Here is a 25,361-nt window from a genome sequence, read left to right as displayed (position 1 = left end):
CCCAACACTGACAGACAAATGATAATGAATGATAGCTGTCTGAGTAAACAAGTGGAGCGGTGCCCTTGACCTGCTGTCTACTTAATTCAGTCCGGGCCGCAACACCCCCCCACCAGACACCCCCCACCCCCACCCCCACCCTCTGCTCTCACCCTGAGGACTCCCACATCTGGAGAGCACGTCCAGGCGGCTGGAGACCAATCCTTCAGCCGCTCCGCTCTCCGACACTCTGCGACAAACTTCACACGATCGCGCCACCGCGACCTTATCGGAGTTGTTTTAGCCCTAATATATTTTTTTATCATTTGGTCTTAAGTTGGCCTGCTCTCCCTTCAGGATGTTCTCTGAGCGGAGGAGACAGCAGACACCAGGGGAAATAACAAGCACAACGTGTGCTGCTGTGATTATTACATCCCAGCTCGGCTCTGTGGAGAGAATCATTTGAACCCGATTTGGTTTGTGAGGAGTGACAGGTAGACGCTGCTATGGCAACCGAAGCAAAGCAGTGTCATATATAGCATCTTTACAGAAGCTTTGCAAGCATGTGAGCACAAACACACACACACACACACACACACACACACACACAAACAAACAACACAAACACAAGCACATGGACTTGACATGAATATTAAAAGACTCTCTCCTGCTCCTCTCTGTCACTTTGAATCTTAAGAAAACCACCTCTTGTAAAAAGCCATTACCACTCTGCTCTCTAACTCCTTCTCTAACCACAACAACCATCCTCCTCTCCTGCTCCTCCTCTGCAGGTGCTGAGGTGGATCACACCACACACTGCATAATAATCTGCCTCTAATAATGATTAAAATCACACGTCAAGAGTTATAGACTCTGTAAACACCTCACAGAGCCTGACAGGAAACAATTACAAAGCCTACACTGACCACTTTCACTACTCGGGCCGATCTAATCAAGTCCCAGAAACATATAAAAACGTGACGTACCACCACGGCTCACGCCTATTTTTATCCTGTCTGCCACATTTCCATCAAAAACACACGCACACACACAAGAGGATGTACAGTACACACACAGGCACTGTCTATCACTCACTCACCTACACACACCCACATCCATCATAGTGTGTCTATCTTTCACTCCCCTGCTGAGCGTTGGCCCCGTTTACACAGCAGACAAGAGGACTGGAGGGGTTATCCATCAAGCCTGCCAAAGCAGCCCTACATGCAGTAAACTATCACTTACACACTGAGGATCCCTGACAAACAAAAAAACAAAAAACAATCAACGCAAATTGTTTTGAAAATTCTTAGAAAGCTAGAAATGGAACGGATTTCAGATACTTGAAGCCTCTGGGGATGTTGAAGTAAAAATGCTGCTCTTCTTTGCACAGACTGAGCTGGATGATTGACAGACGAAATGGGTGGAGAATCACCATCAGCACCGAAGATGAACAAATTCATTAGAAAATGTCTTGTTCTCATTTAAGTCTACTGTGTAAATGAAAGTTGGTATGCGGGGGGTTTTAGTTAGAAACACAAAGCTTGTGATTTGATTGGCTGCAGGGCTGATTATACTGTGGAGAAACCCGATGATGAACATTCAGCAATTTAATTCAGTTCAGTTTAGGGTGTTGGATTCTGGATGAGGGAGAAAAAGGTCAAAACTCCCAGGCTCATCCATGTTTGATGATCCATCAGCTGTAGCACAGTGTTTTGTTTCCCCCTTCACAATGACAACGCAGCTTCTTCATGGCAACTTCATCTGGGAGCTACAGAAGTGATTCTGTCAAACTGAGATTATTTGAACTGACATCCGTAAACCTTTTATTATTGATACATTCCAGATAAGGGACATGGAGTGTGTTATCAGAGGAAGGCAATGTGAAGGCAAACAATGGTTTAAAAAACAACATCCATCACTCTGTGAGTGTATCACCTGACCTGACTGTAGAGAAACTAAAGGTAGTAGGCTAGTACTTAAAGCACAAGTTTTCATCGAAAACCTGAGAAGATTAAATCAGACTAAATTAGATCAAATATGTGAATGCATGACATTTAGTAAGTTACTCGTACCTACTGTGAACCTAACAATACTGCAGTGCTTTAAAGGGATAGTTCAAGATTTTGGCAAATTGGCCCATTGCCATAATCCCTATAGGTTTAGGAGTAGGTTTGTTACCTTTAATTGTCGCTGCAAGCTGTTTTTAGAACGGCAGAGCAGAGCCGTGAGCAGCTCAGAGCTACGCTACGGAGGCTCATGGGATTTCTTGGTTTCCCTCATCAAACGCTCTCATGGACAAGTTGTGACCTGCACATTCACCACGCTACGAAATAATAACGGAACGTTAGTTGTTTTAGAGGCAAATGCAGAGACTGCTTGCTGAAAAACTGCCCCCGACGGGAACGCACAGTTTTGCATTAATTTATTCCAAAAACAACTCCGTCTCGTAACGTTCCGTTATTATCTCATAGTGTGGTGAATGTGCAGGTCACAACTTGTCCACGAGAGCGTTTTGGAGTTGTTGGATTGTGTATTTAATGAGTTTGATGAGGGAAGCCAAGAAATCCCATGTAGTGTAGCTCTGAGCAGCTCACGCCTCTGCTCCGCCGTTCTAAAATAGCTTGCACCGACAATTAAATGTAACAAACCTACTCCTAAGACTAGAGATAATAAGGCCAATTTGCCAAAATGTTGAACTATCCCTTTAAAGTTTCAGCTCTCATCCTAAACTTAACATTCATACAACGGTGTTCATTCAAACCCAAACATATACTGGCCTCTGCTGCACATGTTCATTTGGAGCTTCACTTCAGCTCAAGACGACACGCTCACTCTGAGGAGGCTAGTAATGATGAGCAGATTTCCATCTCCCCAGTACAAATAATTAAATCTATGATTAAAATGCCTAATAGCCGAAGACTGGAATAATAAATAGCGGAGTGATTACGGTTTCATTTAAATGTTGTGCATTTTTATCACCACGGGGCATTCCAGCATTAATACGTGCTTAGGCATCACGGGCTCCTCTGCATGCCAGCCAGCTCAGAAGGAATATTCAAATCAGGGGGAAAAACGGTTTTCAATCTGGAGCCTTTCATTGGGAGCAATTATTTGTATGTGTATAGCTCCCTGTGACATCATCAAAGGGTGGGGGTCCGGCAATTTATGAAGTGAAAATGGCTGAAAAAGACACATGATTTCCTTCCAAGCATGAGACACATAAAGTGCACGTTAGCCCATGCCGCTATGTAAAACCTTTGTCTGGCCTCGCGTGTACATGTCCACCCACTCCTCCCTGCTCCCTCACCGCCGTGCCTTCCTCACAAGGAAAGTCCATGCACTTCAGAGACCCCCTCCCTCCCCTCCCCTCCCCTCCTTCCCCTCCTTCCCCTTTTCGCCTTTTAAGTGAGCTAAAACAGCGCCCCTGCTGTGGGCGTCGTCCTGGGTGCCCTCCTCCCTCAGCTCACTCTGCCAGCCTCTTATCAACAACGCAAATAGAGGGTGTGTGAGTGCGGAGTAAAGGCAGAGGAGGAGGAGGAGGAGGAGGAGGACGGTGAGGCAGAGGAGGAGAGGGAGATAAAAAGAGAAAGAAACAGACAGGAAGGACACTATATTTAGCGCGGGAGCTGTCGCCTTCTGTTTTTCTCTCCTGAATAATCATAGTTTTGACAGCATGCATCCTGCAGAGCAGAGGTTGCTGGGATGCTCTACCTCCCTCTCCCTCCCTCCCTCCCTCCCTCCCTCCCTCCCTCCCTCCAAGAGCATCTCTGGAGAGAAAGTAGCAAAGTATTGTAATAATTGCTGCGGGCTTGCGTGCCACCGCCACCGTCACCACCACACACAACGCTGTGGAAACATTTTTTTCAGCATCCTGACGTTCTCTAGTGGAAGATAATAGGAAATCTTTGGATTATACACATGCTGCCAACAGGTACACACCGTCATACCAAGAAAGCAAAACTGCATCCAAGTACTCTGTGTACCGATGAGCAGTGACGTTAACGTTAACGTTAACGTGACGTGACGAAATGACATTTACAAAAACCCTTCTGCGCTCCTCTGTTTCTCAGAATTTGGATAGGAGAGGGGGCATCAAAAGGCTGTGACCAACTTGTTACCTCCACGTAGCCATGATGTTTATCTGCTGCATGGGAAAAGAAGTAAACAGGATCAGCTGGTTGGAAGGGGGGACGGAGGATGTGAATTAGATTATGCCGTTTGCCGCACGTTGGACTTGAGCCAGAGTGGAGAGAGCCTATATTTGCTTTCGAGGAAAAGCAAGCAGATCAGTGCTTCTGCTTACTTTCTGCTCGTTTCCACTAAATAAACACGTTGGATGTTATTTATTTGAGATAAAATGTCGCAACTGCGTGTCATCAGCTCCCTAAAAGCATTAACTTGTTACCACAACCAGAAGTTGCTTCCACAGCCTTATTCTCTCTTATCTCCAAACATCCAGATAACAGAACTACTGCTCCTTTTCACAGAGGCTGGAAATCAATTCCCTTCTGAATACTTTTCCATACTGGCACAAATAAATCATGGATAGAAAATGTCCACCCAGACTCAAAGTCTGCACACTGTGACTTGTGCAGAACATATTATGTAATGCATGGACATGTTGAGCCCCTGTGCCCTTCCTCAGTGTGTTAATTGTTAGACATCAGAGCACACACAGAAGGCAGTAATAAAAGGCATTAGACTGATTACACAAGCACAAAGAAAATACACAATGAGTCCTCCTGTGGATCTTTACAAAAAAATCTCAAAGCTCCTCTCTGAAGCAACTGTCTCTGATGGCTCCACATTTGCGTAAGCTGTCCACCTCTACTCATCATAATTCTCCATTAGGCACAGCAATAACATTAGCACATCGCGCTATACTTGATTATTATTATCCCTATGTATCAGCCTACAAGTGCATTTCTATGAGTAATGCATGTCTCATTACGTTTTCCACCCCTAATGATGCATGTAATACTAAGTGATTTGTGTTAATATAATGCACTGCGATGTGTAGCGTGGTCTGATGACACGGATAATTAACGACATTAGCCGGTAACCGCACGGCAGAAGGTTTGTGGATTATGAGAGTGGCAAACCTGCATGCAGACAGCGCGCATCTGAACTGTCCCCTGTGATTGGACCATCGCAGAAACTGTTTTACGTTCACCTCTGTTTGAAGGAAACAGATTGAGGAAACTGAAGCAGTTTGTAGATTTGTATTTGAATTAAAAGTGGCCTTGGTATTATCATCTTTAAAAAAAAATATATATATATATATATATATTGTCTGTCAGGATTGTCTGGACTTCACTGGCCAGACTACAGATCCATCCATGAGTGGCCCTGCCCTCTGCCTGCAGACAGGTTAGCTGTGGATAAGCTTTCAGCACCTCATTGATTGCTAACACTTTGATTGCAGCACAGCTTGGCTGAGGCTCTTAGCTCTGTCTCCAGTGTCACAATAATAAGCGAGCAGGCTGGGGCGGAGCGCGAGGAGATAAACTTTGCTTTGGTATCCTTCAAACTATGGAGGGGAGACGGTGTAATATCTCACGGCAAGGAGGGGATGATTATGAGTATAATACTTTCTCTTTCAGCAGAGAGGTCACGCAGACAGCGACGGTACAGGACCACCTACATAGAGGCATGCAGACCACAATGATATAGCTTGAGGGAGACAAAGAGCTCCTCTCATGTCCTATATATACATAAATCTGCCTACAGAAGTTAATCTGTGGAAGATGAAGTCTATTGTTACAGAGTCAGGAATAGAACAAGCAGGGAAGTTCAAACTCAGTTGCAGCTTCTAATTACTCAAAGACTAAAGAGGTGGAGGACATTCTGCCATTTCTGATCTTAACTCTGACAACTGTCAGGACTGATGAGTTGATATGCGGAGCCTTTGTTCAGGCGAGACAACCATCGGCCCATTCGGTGGGACAAAAACCTGTGTGGAGAAGGTGAGTGCAAAAAAGGCAGAAAAAGGCTCAAGATTGTCCCTGAGAATTAGTCCAATTACAGGACTGCCAGCACGGCTTTGTCTCTCCTCTCTCTCTCCAGGCTTTCTTCCCAGGGCTAACATTATGCCCAGGTGTTCCCGCCCGAACAACCGAAGAGGCCAAAGAAAAACAAAGTTAAACACTTTCAAATGTGCCTGAGGATTAGCCCTAACAAGCTATTACTTGTTAATATGGTGCCATTCTCCCACAGTTTGAGGGCAGTTAACCTCGGGTGTGACTGGCTCCTGTTTGAAGGGTCACAACCTCGCCGAGCCCTGCGCACTAAAATAGCACGTGATTATAGACCTCGTTTAAAAGTAAATATAGGAGTTCTCAGCAGCTGATCTAAGCCGGCCTTGTGCAGCCTTTATGAAAAAAGAATTCACCTACATACTGTGTCCTTTTGTCTTTGTCTTAACATCTGTACATCCACTAACTAAAAACAAAAGTCACCCTTCAGAATATATGCACTGTGCTTTTAATCTACTTTTTTTTTCTTTTTTTGGAAAACACTATCTCTTAACCTGAGAGATGGATTTGCATGTGTGTGTGTGTGTGTGTGTGTGTGTGTGTGTGTGTGCGTGCGTGCTATTTTTTCAACTCGTTTGAAGTCTGGGTTGATGATCTATCCTTATGAGCTTTGAATGGACATTCCTTTAGTCTTAGCCTCTGTTTGCTCTCTCGGTCCTTATCACAGTTAATAACTCAGCCTGCACTAACACACTCAGTAGCTACTTTAGGAGCCGCAAGAGACAAAAGTATCAGCTTAGCTTGTTTACATTGTAAACTTTAGGTTTTTTTAAAGGCCCTTGTAGACATGGAGCTTTAATGTTCAATGCAAAAACTCACTGGTATAGTTCATTTGGTTAGAGAGGAAGAGAAAATGATGCAACTTGTGTTAATATTGTGCAAAAAATGAGTTGTTCAAATAATAAAGTCAGCGCTGAGGAGGTAGAGGATTTTCTCGGTGCCAGATGTGATCTCATTAGTTCAGGCTTTAAAGCATGAAAATCATTCATCATGCTCTTTTGTTATGTAGGGTTTTGGGGAAAACTTGCATGTAACAGAAATATCTCAGTACGGAGCAGACACATGCTGAAAGGAGACAATTAATAAATGACAGTGTATGTAGAATAGAATTTCAAGGCAAGTATGTGCAGCAGATGGTCACGCTGAAACGCTACCCTCCTACTGTATAACACACAAGATCTTATCATTTTTCTATGCAGAACTGTGTGTGTGTGTATATCTGTGTGCATGACCCCGTTGTCTGCTGCTCTGATAGTGGGCAAAGATTTGAAAGGCAAAGACAAAGTGCAGGTTATTCTTGTGCTTTGGATTTTAGCCAAAAAGCATCTTAATCGTCTCTATCGGCTTCATAAAATGCAAATAATCGGTGGAGAAGTGATACTGTGTGTAACCTTAGGGATGATCATGTGAGGCTGGGTCATCCACAGAAGCAAACTCGACTTCTATTGGCTGCTGCAGTTGGCACAAGTGGCTGTTTTATCACCACAATGGAAATGCTTATTAAAAATTAGCTGGATTATGTTTTCAGGAGGCACTTATTACAAGTGAACCAAATCTGTACGTCAGCACTCGACACATATTATGAAACCTAAAGCCAATTATTTGGTTAAGTACACTGGGACATCAAAAATTAATAAAAAGCGCATTACAGAGCTATTCCCTGAAGTACCGAGCAAAAAAAAAAAAAAAAACCAATACAATTAGAGAATGCTCGGCTTAGGTGCATTTCTGGTCTCCAGCTATCTGAAGTTGCTCTGTGAGGCATAAAGTAACCTCCAAAACTAATTAAAAACAAAACGGAACTCAATTAAAAGAAACAGAAAAGAAATGACCTCTTTTCTACCAAGTAAATGTGAAATCAGCCGAGTGTGAAATCCAGCTTGATTAGAGAAAAAGGAAAGAGAGACAGAGAGAGGGAGAGAAAACAAACAGGTGAGCAGCCGGAGATCTGAGACGGAGACAAAGTGTGTTTTCCTCAGACCACACCACATGAACTGACACTAAAGCTCCTCATTATTGACATGTGATATCGCCGCTTTGGTTTTGGTTCCTAAAAGTTTGCACAACTTTGGACACCGAGATCTGAAGCGTAGCGGCTCGGATCGGGACTCGTCAGAGAGGCTCATTAAAATCTTTTTCAGAGGTGGCTAGTATAACCGCTCAAGTGCTTTACATGGACATGATGATGACTGTATGCCAGCGCTGGAATGACAAAGCACCAGAGACTGCACCACTAAGACCTATTTTAACAGGACAGTTCAACACACACACACACACACAGGGTCTCATGTGGCACTTGCAAACATTCATAACATGTTGGATCCCCGCCCTGAGTGTGTGCCCAGCCAAGTGTTAAATCTGACTTGATTTCAGAAGGGAGCCGAGGTCACACAAAGGCCTGTTTTGGAGGGAGGGGGGGACTAATAGTCAGGCGATTAAATGAAGACATGAATAGTCAGGACAATCAGCAGCACATCTCTCCCTCTCATCAACACACAATCAAACTCGCTGTTAGGGACCGAAGGAACAAATAGCAGGCCCTCCGAGCCCTGAACTCACACGGTGCCAAACAGTTCAACCCCAACAAGACGGAGAAATCAAAAGGCCGTTGACAGAAGAGAGTGTCATACCAGTAATCACATGTGTCTATGAGCATGCATTGCAAACTGGGTCACGGGCACAGCGGCGGTGCTGGTGGATCCAAGTGCCTTACCTTTGAAGGACAGGAAGATCCTTGGAGCGGAGAGGGGCTCGTTAGAGGGGGGCAGCGCCCCGGATGACAAGGCCAGGAGGGCCAGCAGCCAGCACAGTTTGTCCCACAACATTGCCCCTGTGTTTGTTAACAGGGGGGAGAAGGAAGAAGTCCAGGAGCTGAGGGGAGGGGGGGGGGGCAGAAATGGACCAGTGTCAATAAATGAGCAGACACACAAAGCAGCCACCTGAGGGGCAATAATCAGCCATAATCAGATTGATCTCTCATCTACTGGGACACATGGTTTGATCTAAGCTAAAAGCTTTTTTGCACTGAAGTCAGAACCTCTAGACACAACCCACCCCCCAAAAAAATAAAAAATAAAAAATAAAATAAAAACTGGATCTGCTCTTACATGTATTCAGCTTTTCTGCATCTGTTGTACATATTGGTTTGGATATCTCATGGGTAAATTAATGCCTCAAATCTAGTGTTTTTCATAGCCTATATCATAATCATATATCATATATCATAATTTTGGCTGGTAACCTGACTTCCATCATTAAAAAAAAAAGAGAAAAAAAAGAGACATGCATTTTCATCATTGCCACTGGTTTTTCTAGAAGCTAATGTGTCTTCCCTACAGTTCTGAGCCCCCGGTGTGTGTGTGTGCTGCTACATGGAGGCAACAGTGTGAATGGACGGAGTCTCCCTCCAGCCGGGAGAGCCAGACGGAGGCGCCCACACCTCTACCACTCTCTCCCCCCCAACAACAGTGGAACATACTCTCTAACAGCCCAGAGTTGCAGTAGTGTGATTTATCCTACTATTTGTCAGTGGAGAGCTTTATTTCACCAGGAGCGCGCGGATTTGGTCGTGTGAGGCTGGCGCGCGCGGCTCCCCAGATTAAAGCAGCACAAAGCGCATCAACACGCTGTGATCCGCCACAAAGAGCTGAGGATCATCACATCCGTATAAAAGGATCTGAAGACTCAGCTCGAGGTGACACGGCGGACACGAAAACAGGCAGAAAAAACAAATAAAAAAAAAACAAAAACAACTTTCACTGTAAGGACCCACGCGCGGCTCTGATCCTACTTGTAAACGTGGATCTGCGCGCGCGGTCAGAGCTGCCGGTCTGGGCTTTAAAGATCAAGTTCCACACTGAGCCCTGAAGGCAGATCTCCAAAGCAAGACAGTTCACCAAAATAAAGCATGACGGCTCTGTGACTTATGAGGACGTGAGCGCGAACCACGTGTCGTTTATTTTTATGAGAACCTGCAGGATTTCAACATTTGTCACAAGAAGCCCCGAGTCTGGAGCAGATCTCCATCATACAGCATCACATGTATAGCGGAAAACTTTCACTCCCTCAAAACTCACGTTCAGATGCACACAGACACTCACACCCACCCACCCATCCACCAAACACACACGCACATATAGCCCCCACACACACATATACTTGGCTTTCAGTATTTGGAGATAGTGGCTATTTGGGAGAATAACTCATTTGTGCCTCCCACGCGCCCGAGAGGACAAACCAAAAATACAAATGCAAGCAAACGGAAGCGTTGCTTAAAATAAACCACTAAATATTCACGACTAAATTATTTCACCGGACTTTTAAAATATATAAAATAACCTATAAACTGTCCTGCACAAGCAGCGCGGGGGTTATTCTTTTATTTCTCGGCTCTACTAAATGTGGCTTCCCACTGATTTCGCCTTGAGTGTCTCTAACAGAAATAATTTATCTGACTTGTCATGAATCAAACAACAGCACTCGAGTTATGTCCTACCTTCTAGTTGAGTCCAGTGAATATAGTGGTAAAGCCGGTCAACATTTAAAAACCATCCACCCAGATCCTTTGAGCTCCTCTGTCCGCACGCAGGAGTATCAGTGTATCCGCCGCAGATCCTGCACGATTATCCCAGAGCCAAACAAAGCTTGGATTTAAATTAACCGGACGCAGCCGCTTTAACTTGAAGTGAGCTCTAAATCGCATCAACAGACTCTGTATCTTCTCTCCCTCCCTCCTCCTCCTCCCTGGAGCTGGAGGCTGGAAAACAAAAGAGTTGTTCCCGTGGATGAGTGGCGGAGATCGGAGCTCAGCCTCGCGCAGCGGCGCTCAAGTGTGTGAAGTGCGGGGACGGCCGCGGCTTCTTGCAGGTGGATAGACTAGAGGTCCCCCCCCCCCCCTCTACCCCACCCACCCCCGGCAGTGGACACACCCATGGGGGAGGGAACCTACCTTAGCATCCCCGTGCTCGGTGCTGCTCCCGTCTCCGCCCTAAAAACCTCAACACAAGCTCAAAGTCTGCTGCTGCTGTGCATCCTCCTCTGCAGAGGTGAACTCATTAAAAACAACGATGCACAAGTGCGTTAAGTGTCAGTGACCGTGGAGAGGGAGGTGTCTTAAGATCCAGTGGCACTATAGCCAAACAAATCAATGTGAGCCCTACAGTAGTTTTGAAAAATAACTTTACAAGCATTTTGCAAACAAATGTTTGTGCACGTTGCCCTCAGTGTGTCGGGGTTTCCCACTGTGTTATTATGTCACATCTCCCACACATTCACATTTAGAGTTGGAGTTTTTGTTTTCTTCAAATAAAGCGTGGGAACAAAGTTTCCTTCTGCACTTCCATGTCAGTGTGATTTGTTTGCCCAGAGGTTGATTCACAGTGTTGAAATTTGGCCTCGCAGTGAAGCCTGAAGTCTTTAATAGGCTACAACTATGCAATCTGTTTTCATTTCCATCAGCATTTATCTCTGACATCAAACACTTTGCTCATAAGATCTAGATTAAGATAGATGAAGATGAAACAAGTAAATTAAAGCAGACAGGTCTGATTAAAAAAAAAAAAAAAGAAGCAATTCCCAAACAGCGTTATCATTTCCAATTCAAATATCCCCCATGATGACTTCATTACAGGATAAACAATGCAAAACGCTCACACTCACTGTAATGCAGAACACATGGGAAGTTGTGTTAATGTGATGTAGGCTTGGATTTGTGTGAAGGAGACAATATTTTACAATGACAAATTCATGATCATGCAATCTGCTTCCAAAGCGCAACAATAAAAACATCTCAACTGAGCTCAGATCTGGGTGATGATTTTGCGAGGGGGGGGTGCAGTCTATTGGATGTCCAAAGGAAGCCTTTCTTTTCCTGTGGCTGTTTCAGACAGAAAAAAAAACAAAAGACAAAAAAAAATAGGACTGAGGTAATTTCACAACTTGATTCGCCTGTGACTGCCAGCTACTGATTTTTATTTGCTGACTGGAGCCAGCATTGAGTTGTGCTGAGAGGCTTTTCAGATAGCCGCTTCTGAGCCAAACAATTGTTCAGTATCTGCTGGTATTGGCAGTCTCACAGGTAAGGAAACAGTGTTTGCTTTCTGAATGAAGCATGAATCACTTCACTGTATTTTGACTCATGGGGAGAAGAAAGAAAAACAAGCAGACAATGGTTTTAGATGAGAATAATCTTTTTTTTTTCTTTTTTTTGGTGATGTTCTCATAGCTGCTGGTGCGTATCTTTTTTTTTTTTTTTTTCTGAAGCCAAACAGGAATTTTGGCTGCGCGTTCACATAAGAAAAAACAGTTGAAAAGTGTCCAGATGCAGATAAGGTAGATTTCCACCAACACCTCCACAACCTGACAGAGGGGATCGCTGGCTCGAGCCTACAGATAGGCATCGCATATTCATGGGCAAATGGAGCCTTAAATCTTTTAATCTGGCTCGATCCCTCCCCTGATCACGCTGGCTTATTTCGCTCCTCATCCAGTCGACGCACAACACAGCTGACGCCCAGCCAGCCAGCGTGCGTGCTTATTATTCCATAAATGATAAATACAGTAGCTTAGGTTTCATGCAGTCCACAATTGCATAAATGTATGAAACGAGACAGGAACTTGGCAAACACGAGGACCTTCTTTCTCTTCGTCACCGCTGTGGAGTTAATTTACTGTTTCCTCTGTTTCTGCTAACTCACTAAAAAAGAAATAGTTGCAGTGATGGGCCATAAAATCCACGCTACCATGTAATAATTTCGCTGAAACCTACTTGGAAAACACTCATGTCTGTCTTCCAATACTTAGACATTCATTTAGTCAAAATATAAGTAGTCTTTGGGTCCCTTTCAGACTCTGTAATGAGGGTAAAAGCTGTATTCGTTACAAAAAAGACATGTGAAGCACCTTTTTCTGCTGATTGCTCCAAAGTCGGCTAAAAGACAGCGGCTGTCTGGCTGTGACTTTGAGTTGAAAGATGTCTTGGAAAGATAATTATTGCAGTAGTACATGCAAAAAGAGTCTTCGCCGTGTGTGTGTGACTCCAGGCTTTGATGCTCAGAAAGGAGGAGAGAGCTCAGCATCAGCATTTGCTATTAAAAGTGTTAAATTTCCCTTGACACCAGCAAAGAGCTCTGGGAAACAATTACTCCCCCCCACCCCACGCCACCCCAACACACACACACACACACACCCACCCAGCTCCACAGTTACAAGCTCATGTGCAACACGGCAGAAGATACTGATATGTTTCAGTCCAGAGTGTTGGACGAGCTTTAAAAAACCCCATCTGACTGTGTTTCTCACACACAAAGAGGCGAGTGGCTGGACATATGCAGGTGGGCGTTCATGTTTGAAGGGTGGTCTGTGCACCAGACTGTACTGATCCAAATAAATAACAACTTTTCATAAATATCTGGAACGCAGCTCCTCAAATCCGGCAGGACTGACCATGGAAAACTCGGCGAAACAATAAAACCGCCCCCCACCCCACCCCCTGAAATCATTTCACATCACATCAGCAGTTTAGACAAAGTCCAATCAAAACCTGTGTGCATCAGCCAAGTTTAATTGTGTCATTATACTCTTTTTTGTTTCCCAGCTCTTCTATTTTTTCCTCTCTCTGTCTTCCCTCCCCTGTCTCGAAGCCAACAGCTGCATGTTGTTTCCTATATTTCTTTTTAATCAACAATATTATTCCCATCTTCAGGCCTCTGGTGGCCTCACCATCTGTCACTTGCGTGAGACAAGAGGAAAGCAATTATTGAATCCTGGCTTTGAGGAGCGCCTGCCTTCATAAAAAAAAAAGTCCCTCATGCTTTCCAGTTTTTCCTCTAGCATTGCTTTCTCTCTATAGCAGCTATGTGACGAGCAAAACGGGAAAGATAATGTTGAAACCAAAGATCACCATCGGGTGCCAGACCACAGAGGCAACACATTTAAAGAAATTGCCATTAAGGCTTTTTTGTCCTGTAGAGAAGCCAGTTTTATAAATCTCAGTCTCAATACTGCTGCTGGGAGACTTGGGAAGTTTCCTTACAGATATTACACCACTCCACTTTGAATGTTTCTCTTTTATCAGCCAGACTAAACTTGCTGGTTTTCACAACGTGAGTTTGAACATACAGTATTTATTTTAAAAGGTTGTAATTTATCCTGGAGGGCACGGAGGCAACACTGCATAGATTATTTGCTATCGCTCTCACAGAGCTCTCTGAGGATTGTTCACGAGCACCTTTCCACATTTATTTATCCACTGCGATGCTACAACAAAGCACGCTGGTGGTTTTCATGGAAACAGGTGCTTGTGGGGAATACAAATCCAAGCGGTATAAGCGCCGGGGGTCACTCTCTCATATGAGTTTCATTACATTCAGTGAATTATCCTCTAACCTTTCGCCATCACGGCCGTGGAAAGTAATTTTTAACAGGCTGTGACAACCTTAACCCCTGTCTGCTGGCTGCACCACATGATGGGAGGCAATTAACAGCTGTTCATTACTGATGAGGTGACGAAACAAGTGCACCCACGCACTAGCTGTGCACATCTGTATGCAAACGCACTCCAAATAACTCAGACAGATGTGAGTGTGCACACATCTTCATTCAATTGACCACACACACACACACGCAGAGCCGAGGGGACGGCGTGACACTCCGAGGGACACGTCGTTTGTGTAGAATTTAATGAGGGAACATGTACTCATCCCTCCACCTCACCGGGGAGAGCTGTTACCTTTTGGTGTGGTAAGATATTAAGAATTCACACTGTTTCCGCAGCGCTTTGACTGGTACGGCAGCACGCTCATTAGCATTTAAATGGGAAAAAGATAACACCACACTTGGCAGAGTCATACCTCCATCACGAAGCCGGCAGACAGAGAAGAAAAACTTGAATCAGGGGCCCTGGAAACTTTAGCTGTTTTTAGACACCTGAGAGCAGAAACAGTGACATCTTATTACCAGTGTTGTGTCATTATATATTTCATTCTACTTTAAAACACTTCTCTGTCAAACTGCAGCTGCTAGGCATTCAACATGCGTCGAGATTTCATCCTCCTGTTGTCCTTCTGGGTCAAATTGACCCAATCTGTTCCTCCATCCTTCCTTCTTTCCTTCCTTTCTCCCTTCCTCCTTTCCACAATCCTTTTCCCCTTCCTTCCTTCCTTCCTTCCTTCTTACCTCTTCTCCCTTCCTCTTTTGATCCAATTGACCTGGTCTGTTCCCTCCCTCCATCTTTTTTCTTTCCCTCCTTTTCCCTTCTTCCTTCCTTGAACAAATCTGTTCTCTCTCTCCATCTTTCATTCCTTCCCTTTTCCCCCTCCTTCTTTCCACAATCCTTTTTGCCTTCCTCCCTTCCTTCGTCCTTACTTCTTCCTTCTTTTTTGACCCAATCTGTTTCCTCCCTCATTTATATTTCCTCCCATCTTTCCCTTTGTCCTTCCTTCCTTCTTCACCTTCGTCCTTCCTCCCTTCCTTTTTTCCCTTCGTCCTTCCTGCGTTCCTTCCTTCCTTCTATCCCTTCACCCTTCCTGCCTTCCTTCCTTCCTTGACCCAGGAAGACAACAGGAGTGTTAAACATGTTCATGTGTGTTTTGAAAGGATAAACCCAGTCTCTATTACATGACAGTGATGTATTAGGAATTAGAGGAGATTTTCCTGTTCATATACTTTGCAGTAAAACAATAAAAAGGAAAAAGTTAATTGAATGTAAAAACTCAAATAAAAGTGCTGACTCTGAGGTCAGCCTCTTGTTTTTGGAGCAGTTCCAGCTTTTCTGTCTTGTTACTGTAATCTTAGAACCACACTACAGTGTTTTCTTTTAATAAACACAACAGTATATTTCTTCAAGTACACTCATGCCTGCAGCAGAGACAGTCGCCCTCTGTTTGGAGGTTCCCGTTCAGACCACATACTGTTAGTTTGTGAGTAGAAAAATACTTTGGATTTTTTGCTATTTTGGTTGGCCCTGGCATGATGCTGGAGATGTTGACTTAAACAATTAGAGAGCAAAGACAGTGGAGAGCTAAAACAATAGTCTCACTGTAATGTTAACAATAATAAAGGATAATGTTGTTGCTTAGTTAATCTATAATTTGCCAAACATTTATACTCCCCCACCCCCCCCCCCCCCCCCTCTTTGGCTGCTCACACATGACATGTCTTTTGCTCTCTAAAGATTAATGGCGCTCTCCGCTTTGAGAATATTCTTCCCACCCAGATCGCACCGCTCATATTTGTTCCTCCGTCTTTTGTCACAGAAGCTAACTATGACTCAGCTGGAGCTTTGCAGGGCTAAAAATGGGACAGCTGCCTTTTTTTTCTTCTTTCTTTTTTAAATGACACAAGTTTGTCTCATTGTATCTGGCTCACATGTCTCCTGCCTGGGAACAGAGGGAGGAGGGCAGCTGTGGTGGGATGATTTGGTATGAATTAAAGCTGTTTCCTAACAGGCTCCACGGGGTCTGATCCTGTCCCCCCGACTTTGTCTGGTGGGCTCCCTCCACCAGTATCAACCGTGTATTGCGTTACATTAGCCCCCCCCCCCACCCCTCCACCATTCCCTTTCTGTGCTTCACAGTAAAACGTACTGCAAACAATAACAATGGTTTTATATTTAGCATGACTTTGTGGGTGAAGGTGCCCCAACTATACTACCTGTGGTTGGTTGAGGGGCAGGGGAGTGTTGTGCAAGAGTTTTCCCATGCAGCGTTGTTGCCGGGGGCGCCCCCAGGGTCCGGCCTGTCTGTGTCATTCTTCGCCGGCATCCAGCCGCAGGTCTCGGGCCAGAGAGAGAGACTGAGGACAACAAGAGGAAATGATTGTGCTTTTTGTTTGACACTGTATCCAAAAGTGGTCAGCTTGTGTAGTTGAACTCCATCTACTGTAGTCAGTGGTCTGATAGGGGGAATACATGGGACTTTTCTGGTTTTTTGTCATAGACCGGTTATTTAACTTTTCAAAGAGAGTGGAAAAAAACTTTCCAATAAGCTCTATTTACTTTTGTTAAGACTCTTGTTTGATTTCCCTGTGTTGTCTTGGTTTCCAGCTCATGAAAAACTACAAGAGGCTGTTATAAAAAAAAAAATACTGTTGCACCACAAAAATATCCTTCTCCTTTTGCCTCCTCGTCATCTTCTCCTCTTTCTTCTCTGCTCACTTTATCTTCCTCTTTTTCTTGTGGTTTCTTTGGAAAGAAATGCTAAATTGAACAGAAATAGGGACAATTACAATGGCATGGGTTCCAACGCTGGTTTTGATTTAGTATCTGCTGTAGCCTACTTGTCGATCCTGATTAGATCCTGATTAGCTGTGCTGGCAGTAATGTCAGTCTCTGCATCAGTCCATCGATCCACCACTTTAGTCCACAAAGACAAACCCTCATCAACTATTAATGAATTGACATGAACTTTGGTGCAAACATCCATGATCCCCAGAAGATGAATCATAATTACTATGCCGGCCATCCTCTGACCTTTCTTCTAGCGCCACCATGAGGTTTGGAGTGAAACATGTTGACAACTTTTGGCTGGAGCGTCATGAAATCCGACACAGACATTCATGCCCCCTCTCGGGATTATTTATAATAACTTCAGGAGATCCCCTGACTTTCATTTAACACCACCATGGGGTCAAAACTTCCAGCCCACTTTGATTTATGAGCGAATACATAGCCGAAAAACATAGCCAAACATCCTCAGCTGTACTTTTTGTTCATTGCTATAGTAGCCTTGAAGCAATTTTAGCATAGCGTGCAAACACGCTTAACTAAGGTGAACATAGGCTAAATATTATATCGATATCAGCTTGTTAGCATTGCCACCGCGAGAATGTTAGCATGCTGACGTTAGCATTCAGCTAAGTAATGCAATGCCTGACGGAGCAGCTAGCACGGCTTCACAGACTCTAACTGCTGTTTTCAGTCTGAAGCCGACAAGGAGACGACAGTGTGTATGTGTATGTGTATGTGTATGCAGAGTTCAGAGACAGTGTTCAAAATATATATTTACAATCACCGCCTTTAATTTACCCTCCTTTCAAAATGACTCTGGCTGGACTGTGCTGAGTCCCTTGTCCTTCACCCTTCCCCCGCGCTCCTCCTCCCCCCATCTCATCCTCCTGTCATCACTCGCTGTGATGAGGCTGTGAAACAGGTGGCTCAAGAATTCAAAATGACATAGGAGAGATGGAGACCAAACAGTTGTGTGTGAGAGAGAGAAACAGAGAAAGATCTTGTGTGTCTGTGTTCATGAAAGACAGAGGAAGAAAGTGAGAGGCCAGTCAGAGGCAACATTAACAAACTAAAGAAAATGCTCATTTAGTACCGAACATTTCTGCACAACTACAACATTATGTGTGCTCTCTTTTATTTCATAAGACTCTGCATTCTGCTTCGACTGCCTTCCTGTTGCCAGAACACACCTAAATTGAATTAAAGTTAATGAAATCCATCTTGAGTCAAATTCTGGGCTCTTAAGTATCACGGATGAAGAGCTGGAAGCTGCGACAGATTGGCTAGTTTCTGTGAAACAAAAGCATTCACGACTGTGGCTTTGCAAATTTCAGTTGAAATAGATACAGCCACTTGCAATGATAAGAAGAAATGCTTTTCTGTGTAACTTGATGAATGCGTTTAAACCGAACAATGACGAAAAGTTTTCTCAGCTCTGCTGAAAGAGAGCAAATCTGTCTGGACATCTGTTCTCAGAATTTTTCCAGCAGCAGTTGTGTTTTAAAAGATCCTATGGTAAGTTGTCTGGAGACAGCGTGGCTCATCAAGCGCATATTCTAAACTATGTCTTTCTTTGTGGCTTAGTTTGCAATTTAATTAACTGTGGAAATGTTGTTGGAAGGATGTCACAACTGTCGGTGGCTCTCTAGTCAATCCCAGTAGAAAGTCCCGCGGTCTTATCACCGTCTGCTTTCCCATCAGCGCTGCTGCCTCACAACGCTCAGGTTACAACTCAGTTTCACACATTTCACTAAAAACTCTGAAGTATTGTTAGTCACCCGTGTTCGAATCATGACTCGGTTAACTGTCAGCTGTGGTTCATTTACATTTGGCAGCAAAACAGTGTTGTCGTCTCAGTGGCCTTAATGACCGTTGTCTTTTCTGTGATAAGCAGTGAAACTGTGAAAAACGTTAAAACGTTTACAATATCATATCAGTTACACCGCACACGTTACAAGCGGGCATTACAACATGTTGACAGTTTTATGGTGACCGAGGACAGTGTCCGGCCTCGGCCAGCTGCTAGTAAATGGCACATCTGGCTCCTAATTCCCTCAGTAAGAAGCAGCCCTGACTGTCTTGCATCTCACACAGAGCAGATAGCTCACAGTCCCGGGCCGCACGGACACCGGCTTTCAATTCTGTGTGAAATCCTGAGAGAAACACTGGATAGGCCGGAATCTCAGATCCCGTGCGTTACTCCTTTTTTAACTTCACTTTAAATCTCAGGATTTTTTAAAGATGTGTGGCAGAGGTTGCACAACCTCCCAGCAAGATGTGTTTCTGATACAAACCGAACAGGCCAAGTCGGTTCAGCCAAGGCTTAGATGCTCCAGCAGTTTTCTTCTGGGTGTGCGATGGATGCTGGCCTGCACGCAGAAATTCCACATTAGTGCAAAAGTGAAGCTGACAGATTCAACTGTTGAATAAATACTCTCCCCTGCACCGACGCAGAACATTTTGTTTTCGCTGTTAAACAATGTAAACTGTTTCAGCATCTCAGATCTTTGAGAGAGTTCTGCGCGGGCTGTATACAGGCGTGAGGACGGTGTGCTGCTGCTGCACGAAGCTGACAAGCTCATTTTCAAACTCAAACGAGCTGTTGCTGAAAACAATATTGAAGTCGACGGCTCAGAAGCGACTGACAGGCTGGTGCAGAGTTTGACGTGTTCATTCAGTTTTTGTTGGAGGTCCCGACATCATTTCCTTTTCTGCGATGTTTAAACACACACACGTGCACATACGTATTCATACATGCAGACACATAGACACACACACACACACACAGCAGTGCAGGCCATCAGACAGACAGCCCAGGGAGAGGTGGCGCCTGTCATGTGGAATGGATCTCATTAAAACTACGCCCCAGGTCACACTTTGATGGACAGAGAGACGTCAGTCATCTGCCAACTAGATTAGCGGAGACCGGAGCCCCCGTCCTTCCTCTCTGCCCCTCGAGAGCCCGCAGCATACCAAGTGGGTCCAGGCTAGACTCTTACGTGTGCCCCGCAGCCTCCGCCGTCGCACCTCTCACCTCTGAGCTTGCCAATCACAGAAACAAACGAGCACATCCAGCTCAAATCCAAGGGAAGAAAACCCACCTGCTGTGTCAAAAGGCAGGTGGTAGTGGACCTTTTCTTCTCCACTTTTCCCCCCGTGTATGAGACTGTTGTACAGCCTCTAAGGCCACGTCCTGTCTGCCCTGTGCCGACACAATCCTATTAAAAAGGCTTGCTTTTGTCAAAACCTGATTTCACAATTCACACAGTGCTATTCTGAAATTCAAATTGATAGTGTCACCAGGTGAGTTTTTAGTGTAGTACATCTGGGAATATTAACTCATGTAGTTAGTTGATTTTTCCTCCTGTGAATCATCTGCTGCACTCAGGAAACGATAGATTTTACAATTATTATTTAACTGATTTTACAGGCAACATGGTTGGTTGAGAACAAATCGAAGGTGAACTCTGTAAGCATTACCAGAAAAACATAAACTACAACAAAAAATGTAAAAAAAAAAAATACAGGAGATAGTAGTAGTGAAACTTTCAGCAAGAGAGACCAGCTGGTTAAGATTTTATTTGTTCATTCCAATCCAGATTCATGCTCAACTGAGTAATTTTAGGGAACAGGCTGCATTCGATCAGTTAAAGGGCAACTATGCAAGTCTGGTCGTTTTTCAGCTGTGTTGCTAACCCTCCTCTCCTCCATGTGCATTTGTTTTCAACGAAACCGGCGAGAAATCAATTCATGGAGCCGTGGATAACGTGATTTATCTTATACCATGTTACAATATATTTATGTCTCGGTGCCGCAGACGAGAGCTGGGACACCGGGTCGGAGGCTCTGATCTTACAAGGTTGGTTTTCAGCCAAGAGATGTTAGGTGGAAGGCAGAGAGCCTCCATTCTCCCTGTAACAAGTTACAAGTCAGTTATTTAACCATCACAATTACTCCGAAGCTGTTTAATTAAGGTAAAAATGTAGCATAGTTAAGCTAAAAACTCTGCATAATTCCTCTTCAAATGAGAGGATCAATACTGTATGGTATGTACTATGAAACTACAACATCAGGTTAGATGTAACTATCTTTATGTGAGGCTTAGCTAACAGGTTGCTGACTATAAATTCACATTTAACAGACAGAAATGATATTTTTTTTTAGCTTTCAGCATGGAGGCACGTGGGAGAACATCTCAAGACCATTCCTTTGGAGAGGTCTGGTCAGGATCATCAGCACATCTGCTGATACACAGTACTGTAATATGGCTGCAAAAATGCAAATCATGAACAACATGCCATGTTGTCTACGTCTGTTTGATTTTAAAGATTTCAGGCAAACACTGATTGACTGCAACACATGATATAAACAAGTTCTAACTATATTTTAACAAGTAACACATATCTAGTGTCTTTCTTCTTTTCGGTGACTTACAGGAAAAGAGACACGGACTGTAATCATACAGTGACCTACTGTTTATCCCAACATTCCCAAGAGTTCATGTCTCCAGCAATAGACCTGTGGCAGGATGCCCAGGACAGGGGCCGTGGATGGCTCACTTTGTCAAGCATGCTAGTCAAGGCTGTGCTAGCTTCACTCAAAGCAGATCAGGATTCTCAACAATCTTTGACACGCCGGTTGACGTAGCACATAGTCCATTTGAATTACGTCTAAATCTGGGCCTGGTAAAATTGAGAAATACTTTTGGCAAAAGATGGAAATCATTTGGGCTATTTACAGAGCTGAGGATGGCTGCGTGGAAATGTGTCAGTGTTTAATAACCCCCATCAGCATTTCGATTTGTGACAACCCTCATAGATATGAGGTATCCCACATTTAATCCATGCTGGAGCGTGACCAGCATCAGTGTGTCATGCCCCATGCATCCCTGCCGATAAAGGCCAGAGGTACTTAAGATTGATATGAGGTGATGTCGTTTCCACCCTCGGTGCCCAGCGGCTTCTGTAGTGATCACTACTTCTTGAGCATGAGCTGGCGTTGGCAAAAAATGAATAAGCAAATATTTTCTGCTGACACTTTTAAACTCAGGCTGTACCAAGTCTGTACTTGTGTAATGCTTCCAGGAAGTAGCCACAGCCTAGTTCGTTCAGCTAGCAATGCTACTTTACCAAACTACCAATTAACAAACTGACAATTTAAATGGAAGCATTAAAACAGGGTTACAAACATGTAAAAAAAAAAAAAAAAAACAAACTCAAATACCGTAGTCTAAATTGTTACTTTCAGAGGTGATCGACTTGATTGACTGGTATTTTCTATTTCTATTCTTTTTTTAAAGATATTTTTTGTGGCGTGTGTAGAGAGACAGGAAAGCAGGGAGGGAGGCTAAAGATCATCTTGGTCGGTAGTTGAACCAGCGATCAGTGCGTCAGACATATGCCAACATAGGATATCCTCACTAACCACTCACCACCAGGTTTCAAACATGAAATAATATACTGTATAGGAGCCAGTTTAAGTATTGGTTTATTTACTGCTGTTATAAAACACACGTATCTGTACTATCCAGATTTCATATGTTATAACTGTTATATCCAACAACTATATACAGTTATTTATAGCTTGATAATTAAAATTTATTAATATTAAAGCAGAAGTAAGTGATCCAGTCGTTTTGGCTAACTTCCTGTCAGCGGATGGAGTTAGCAGTCCCCGCCCTCGTCCCTACGTCACCACATTCACGCGCATCCCTTGGCTGCACACACAGAGAGGACCGCCCCTTTATGCCGTTCTCTCTCCTCATTGGATAAAGCTTGTAGGATACAAGGAAAGTTTTCTCCTTGGCTTACAGCAGAGCAGAGTGACTGACAGACCCGTGTTTCAGACCAAACACTCTATATAAGAGATTACTGTCGGAAGATATAACTATTTAAAGCAATACTTACCTTTCTGGAACTTTTGCACATTTCTTTGTCTAAGTTAAAATGCTATTAATAATCTGATGATACATTAAAATGTAAGAGAAACCCAACAGGGTTAAAAACTCATCATTTTTTCATTCTCATATAATTCTGAGAAAAGTCTGACCAATAATATTATTCGGTCCGATTAATAAGATTTGACGAGCGACCGAACCTACTTAATATGTAATCACTTTGTGCACCCCTCTCCTCCTCTCCCCCCTCCCGACCAGGAAGAACGCTTATTGACAGAGCAGTAGCAGGACATGAGCAGAGGAGACTAGAGTCACAACACACAAGAAAGAAGGTTTTGGAAATAAATACTTTTTTAAAAGACCAATAACTGCAGCCGCAGCTGGTCGTGGAGTTTCATGTCTGATATTGTAACGTTATAGTGATCAGCCCCGAGTGATACGTAAACACAGGAAGTCACATGTGTCTATAAAGCATCCAGTGCTAACGGCTAGGCTACTGTTAGCTCTGTGCTAACGGCTAGGCTACTGTTAGCTCTGTGAGTTTTCAGCGGTCCGGACCCGGTTGAACTCAGGACCGGCGCGGCTCGACTCGGCTCGGTCTGGATTTATTTTCGGCCTGAACCAGCGCATCAGGTGGCGCTGGTCCGGCCGCCAGCCCGGCTCCTTGAGAACTGTAATCTGTAACAATCACTTCCCCTGCGTCTCCAGTAGCAGTAGGCTAACAACAGTTCATTATAAAACTCATCAGTCATCATCACTGAGTCCATTTATACGGTTTAAAACTCCGGTGTTGTGTTTGTTTGTGTTGTTCCCGTTTCACTCGCGTTCCTGTTCTGTTTACCGTTGCCATGCCAACGCATGCAGCGGGGAGGGAGGGGGCGCGTGGAGGTGCGGCAGGAGGGAGAGGTGGGTGGGACTTGTGAGGGAGGTGGAGCTGTTGATTTTCAAATGTTTGTGCTGTGCTGAGTGAAATGCCAGATCGGTAAGTATTGCTTTAAGACTTATATTAACACGAACATTCCGCTTACTTCTGCTTTAATAATAATTAATAATTAAAAATGAATTGGCCAGGAATTCTCACTTCATACTGTGCCATATATACTTATGGTCTGAAGTGTTTGTCTGCAAACAACAATGAATTTCCCTTATGTTAAGCGTCATCTTTTAAACGAGAAGGGAATAGGGCAAACTGAAAATGTGTTGGCATCCATTAAGCAGTCTCTGGGGGAAAATCTGAACCTTGAAGTTTTCGGCACATCAGCAGAGGGGTCAGTGGGCCTCAGCAGTGGATGTGACATTAGCCGTCTTCTCCTGAAGGATTATGACTTTTAGACATCTCTGCAATATGAGCCAGCCCACAACGCCACACTGGGACTTCCCTCCTGAGACGCCAGAGGACCTGGGTCACTGGGCTCTGACATGACCCTTCACCTCTCCAGTACTTACTTACCTTACCAATGTTGTGTAAACCGATACATATGGGAAATGTTAAGTGGCGTTCATGCTCTGTTGTTTTTGCTTTGGAATGTCTTGAAGACTGGGTGAAGCATGTTGATTAGTGTAAAACATGTCGCTTAATTAGCCCCGTATATTAGTATGATTTGGATTCAATTCAAATGAGAGCCTTCAGGGGGCTGAGGTGCCTGAAGAGAGGCAGATCCTGGTGTTTTCTGTGCAACAAGAGATGATTAAGAGACCGAGTCTGGGGGCTGAACACAATGCAGAAGTAATCACAATAAATTTACTAATCCCTTCCCGAAAACAGTAGGGGGAAACCCCACATGCTGCTCTCCCTGAGGCACAAAGACCATCAGCAGACACATTTCTACGGCCCCTTCTGAACTGACATGCCAGCAGTAAGGTTTTAGGAGAGGGGGGTTGGTGGTGGAAACCCCTTATTATCCAAACAATGACTATCAGACCTTTAAATGTCAGGGAAATGCAATTTGAGGGACTAAAAGAGGGCAGGATGGTGGGATGCTTTTAACAAACCAACAAATTAGCTGAGCACACACTCAGGATTTAGTTTAGGCTTGCAGATTTGGTATTCATCTGTACTGTAGAAGGCAACTGTTTAATGTATCCCAGGGCGAAAGAACAGGAAAATTGTCGTATCGTCAAACCAATAAGCAAACAACATCAAGGAGTTGTTGGAGATTTGAGTTAAAACAGCACATAATATTGTGCAGCTTTAAGCTTTGTGGTGATTAAATGTCACGAACAA

At 44.1% G+C, this 25,361-nt stretch overlaps 1 protein-coding gene across 5 annotated transcripts in view; it reads right to left on the bottom strand.

Moving 5' to 3' along the window:
- The window catches only part of sema3fa (sema domain, immunoglobulin domain (Ig), short basic domain, secreted, (semaphorin) 3Fa), a 65,397-nt gene extending 48,711 nt beyond the window's left edge, over window positions 1-16,686 (bottom strand). For 2 of the 5 annotated variants that reach the window (XM_085777387.1, XM_085777386.1), the window contains exons 1-2: window positions 16,668-16,686; window positions 8,731-8,888 (exon numbers count right to left, since the gene is read on the bottom strand). In XM_085777387.1, coding sequence (XP_085633513.1) covers window positions 8,731-8,842 — 112 coding nt within the window. In that variant the 5' untranslated portion in view covers window positions 8,843-8,888; window positions 16,668-16,686. Of the gene's footprint in view, window positions 1-8,730; window positions 8,889-10,512; window positions 10,872-16,667 lie in introns of those variants that run through there. The other 3 variants (XM_085777390.1, XM_085777389.1, XM_085777388.1) reach the window with 3 other exon arrangements.
- Window positions 16,687-25,361: the final 8,675 nt, after the last annotated feature.

Source organism: Trachurus japonicus, chromosome 5, assembly GCF_045865225.1.
Source record: "Trachurus japonicus isolate A0001 chromosome 5, Traja_1.0".
Lineage (NCBI taxonomy): Eukaryota > Metazoa > Chordata > Actinopteri > Carangiformes > Carangidae > Trachurus > Trachurus japonicus.
The sequence above is the reverse complement of the archived record's forward strand: the minus strand, read 5'-3'. Positions and strand labels throughout refer to the sequence as shown.